Source organism: Helobdella robusta, assembly GCF_000326865.2.
Source record: "Helobdella robusta unplaced genomic scaffold HELROscaffold_6, whole genome shotgun sequence".
NCBI classification, from domain to species: Eukaryota; Metazoa; Annelida; class Clitellata; order Rhynchobdellida; family Glossiphoniidae; genus Helobdella; species Helobdella robusta.
In genome coordinates, this window is record NW_008705330.1 from 4,652,021 (window position 1) to 4,653,172 (window position 1,152).

Below are 1,152 nucleotides of genomic sequence, written 5' to 3' on the forward strand. Positions count from 1 at the left end.
ATATAGATTTCTACATAAATATAAAAATTGCTGCTTACGTACACACATACGTGCCTGTCCAATTACATACACACACACACACACGCACATATATATATATATATATATATATATATATACATACACATATATATACATACAATGAAATTTTGTTGATTTGATTTTGTTGCGTTGAAGAATTTGTTGTAAATATTGTTACAAAAAGTTAAAAACTAGTCATTTGAGCTGCAGACATTTTCAAAAAATTGTGACAGAGAACTATTATCGGACGTTTTATTTGCTATCAAATTAATTTTTGATAACGGCACGAAAGCCCATATTTGGTTCTCTTGCATTGGCTACCTATAAAATATAAATTAATTTTTAAAATATGCACATTCATGTAAAAGTCTCAATCTAAATTATTTCCTAAGTACTTATCAGCATAGGCGGCGAGTTGTTCAAATTATTGGGGGGGCTCAAAAGTTACCGAAATTTTAGTTTTTTTATTATTATTAGTCAAATTGTAATTCAAACTTATTTTTAATTTTTAATCAATTTAAAAGTCAAACATTTAAACAATATAATGCAAAACAATGTAAAGTAAAATTCTATTTTTAAATATCCCGAACATTAAAGAATCTGGTGAACAGTTTAAACAATATAATGTAAATAGTGAAATTCTATTTTTAAATATCCCGAACATTAACAAAATCTAGTTTAATGCAGTCATGTTCCAAACGATTTTCTGCGCAAATCATTCCGAGAAGTGAATTCTTTGTACAAGTCTTCAATTGAAAGATTGTGGGTGCGTTCTTTATAGCAATGTAGTATGGCCAAATGATTTAATCTTTGCTGGCTGGTTGTTGAACGTAAATAAGTTTTTAAGCGCCGAAGGACAGAAAACGATCTTTCTGAGCTGCATGTGGTCGCAGGAATTGTAAGAAATATTTTAATAAGTCGAGAAAGTTCTTCAAGCATTTCATTCAAACCGTGTCCGTTTGTATCTTTTAAAACGTTGACAATGTCTGTGACTGAGGTAATAGATATATTTCGTTGCTTACAAATATCGCGAAACATGTTGAAATGTAAATGCAGTCTGTCCTTTGACACATCTGGATATAATTCAGCAATATAATTTAAATGACTGCTGTCAGTTGTTGCTGCATGTAA

General features: G+C 29.8%; 1 protein-coding gene across 1 annotated transcript; it reads right to left on the bottom strand.

Annotated features, from left to right (window-relative positions):
• Positions 1-741: 741 nt before the first annotated feature.
• HELRODRAFT_153345 (hypothetical protein) lies at positions 742-933 on the bottom strand (the record flags this gene model as incomplete). The annotated part of the gene is made up of 1 exon (XM_009029384.1): positions 742-933. A coding segment is annotated over one exon (192 nt), but the record flags the coding sequence as incomplete, so codon positions are not given.
• Positions 934-1,152: the final 219 nt, after the last annotated feature.